This window comes from Puma concolor, chromosome C1 (genome assembly GCF_028749965.1).
Source record: "Puma concolor isolate L17-30 chromosome C1, mPumCon1.1.hap2, whole genome shotgun sequence".
Classification (NCBI taxonomy): Eukaryota; Metazoa; Chordata; class Mammalia; order Carnivora; family Felidae; genus Puma; species Puma concolor.
In genome coordinates, this window is record NC_141674.1 from 194,946,159 (window position 1) to 194,948,156 (window position 1,998).

Consider the following 1,998-nt stretch of genomic DNA (forward strand, 5'->3'; position numbering starts at 1 on the left):
CAATGCCAGGAGCACACAGAAAATGTTTTATTAGTTTCCAGATGGAGAATAAGGAGGAGTAAAAATATTTCAATAGTAATCCATGACTCTCCTCAAAGAGCCCACTCGGGCACTCGTGGCCCCCCAGTCATGGTAGTGCCTGTAGTCCCCTGGCCTCAGCAGGTACTGCCGCCCCCGGTAGTTGGGCATCTCGTAGAGGACCCAGGAGCCCTCCAACACATGGAGGGAGTAGATCTCATTGAAGTGCAAGCGGTCTTGAAGAGACGGGCAGTCCTCAGTGATCTCTACCATTTGGCCTCTGTAATCTTCCCTCTCGTAGAGCCTGATCCTGTGGGAGCCAGCCTGACCCATCCAGAGATGGAAAGAGGAGAAAAGCAAACTATGAAATGGATGTAACACATTCAGGCAGTCCAGCTCAAGGTATTTTGTAATATAGGATAAGCCTTAACTAATTCTCCATATTAATATACTCTCCATTTTCAAAGGTGGAAATTCGGTACCTTTTCAAAACCATAAAGTGTGACGGAAAGAATTAAGAAGGAAATTCCACTCTTTCTGTGTTCAAAATTTCCCAGGATAAACTATTAACCGAGTTCAGTATACCCCACCAGAGAGAAACCCAAACCTTTAACAGCTTATTACTACTTTTTCCATTTGGGGGAAATATTTTTAATTTTTCAAGCAGGTGTCTTTGAACAGTAAAAGCAGCCTATGAAATGAATGATCTTGCATTGGATTTAAAATAAATCTTGGAAAAATCACCAAGGACTTGGATGTTTCTGTTTCTGTGGAAAGCAAAGTTAAGCATCTTAAGTCTCTCAAAAATCATTGATTCTCATTGAATCATTTATGAATACAATAAGGAAAAATGAGAAAGAAAAATCAGTAAGCCCAAGGACTCGTTTTTCAAAAACCTTAGTGTTTTAAAAAAACACGTATTTGAAATATACATGGGTATGTGCATAAAATTTCTCTGTGTTTCTCTCCATTGAGGGAAAGCACTTTTATTTATATAGGTCCGGTAAATCAAAATATGCAAGTGGGGAGCAAAAGAGAGAAAAGTCTTTTAAACATTAACCCTTGTAAAAGTTTCCTTTACAGTGCCTCACTGCTCTGTGACTACGGTATATTCTAGCAGTTCATTACTCTTCTATGGGATATTAGTGCTTTTTCTACAACTCCATTGTAAGTTGTTCCAGGACAGGACCCATAGCTTTTACATGTCCAGGCCAGCCAACACATTGTTGCTGAGTAAATATTTGTTGATTCATTGGTGCCTGGGTAACACTTTGCTTCTGTCTGGGGCAAATGACATTGAGCTACTCTACCATAGCTGGTCTTTTGTCCAGACTCAATTATTCTTGATGATCACTACTCCCGATGGTTAGCCTTTGCTTGAAACTACCCATTCTGTGTCCTGTCATGGGGCTGGACTCACGTGGGGGATGAGGCGGCAGGAGCGGACCGCGTCGCTGAGGCCCATCCACTGCTGGTAGTCGGGGTAGTCCCCGCGCCGCAGGAAGTACTGGCAGCCCAAGTAGTTGGGCTGCTCATAGAGCATCCAGCAGCCGCTGTCCACGCGCACCGAGTTGCAGCGGCTGAAATAGGGCTGCAGGTTGGAGTGGTCACTGCTGCACTCGTAGTGGTGGCCCTGGAAGCCCCGGTCCTCGTAGAAGGTGATCTGCAAGGCAAGGGGAGGAAAGGCTCAGAGGCCTGGCCCCCAGCCCCGGGGCGCGGGGGCCCCTCCCGGCCTGCGGCTGCACTGGGCTCACCTTCCCCATGGCTGGTGGATGGAGGTCAGTGATGGGCCGCCGGCGCGCGGGTCTATATAGCACGAGGGCTGCTGCGTTGGCAAGAACAACACAAAAGGGGCCCGCGGGGTGAGGAGGGGCTCATTGTGCTCTTTTTTCTCTTTGCTGTCAAAGTCCACCGGCTCATTGTGGGTTTTGGTCCCATTCTCTCTGGAGTATTCGGGTTGCTATCACTGTCTGATGCTAT

General features: G+C 46.9%; 1 protein-coding gene across 1 annotated transcript; it reads right to left on the reverse strand.

The window, feature by feature from the left end:
• On the reverse strand, nucleotides 1–1,998 carry LOC112866818 (gamma-crystallin D). Its single transcript, XM_086715291.1, has 3 exons — nucleotides 1,773–1,998; nucleotides 1,439–1,681; nucleotides 1–342 (listed from the first exon to the last, which is right to left on the reverse strand). Exons 1-3 carry the CDS (start codon nucleotides 1,779–1,781, stop codon nucleotides 70–72), a joined length of 525 nt encoding a protein of 174 aa, XP_086571417.1. The 5' UTR covers nucleotides 1,782–1,998; the 3' UTR covers nucleotides 1–69.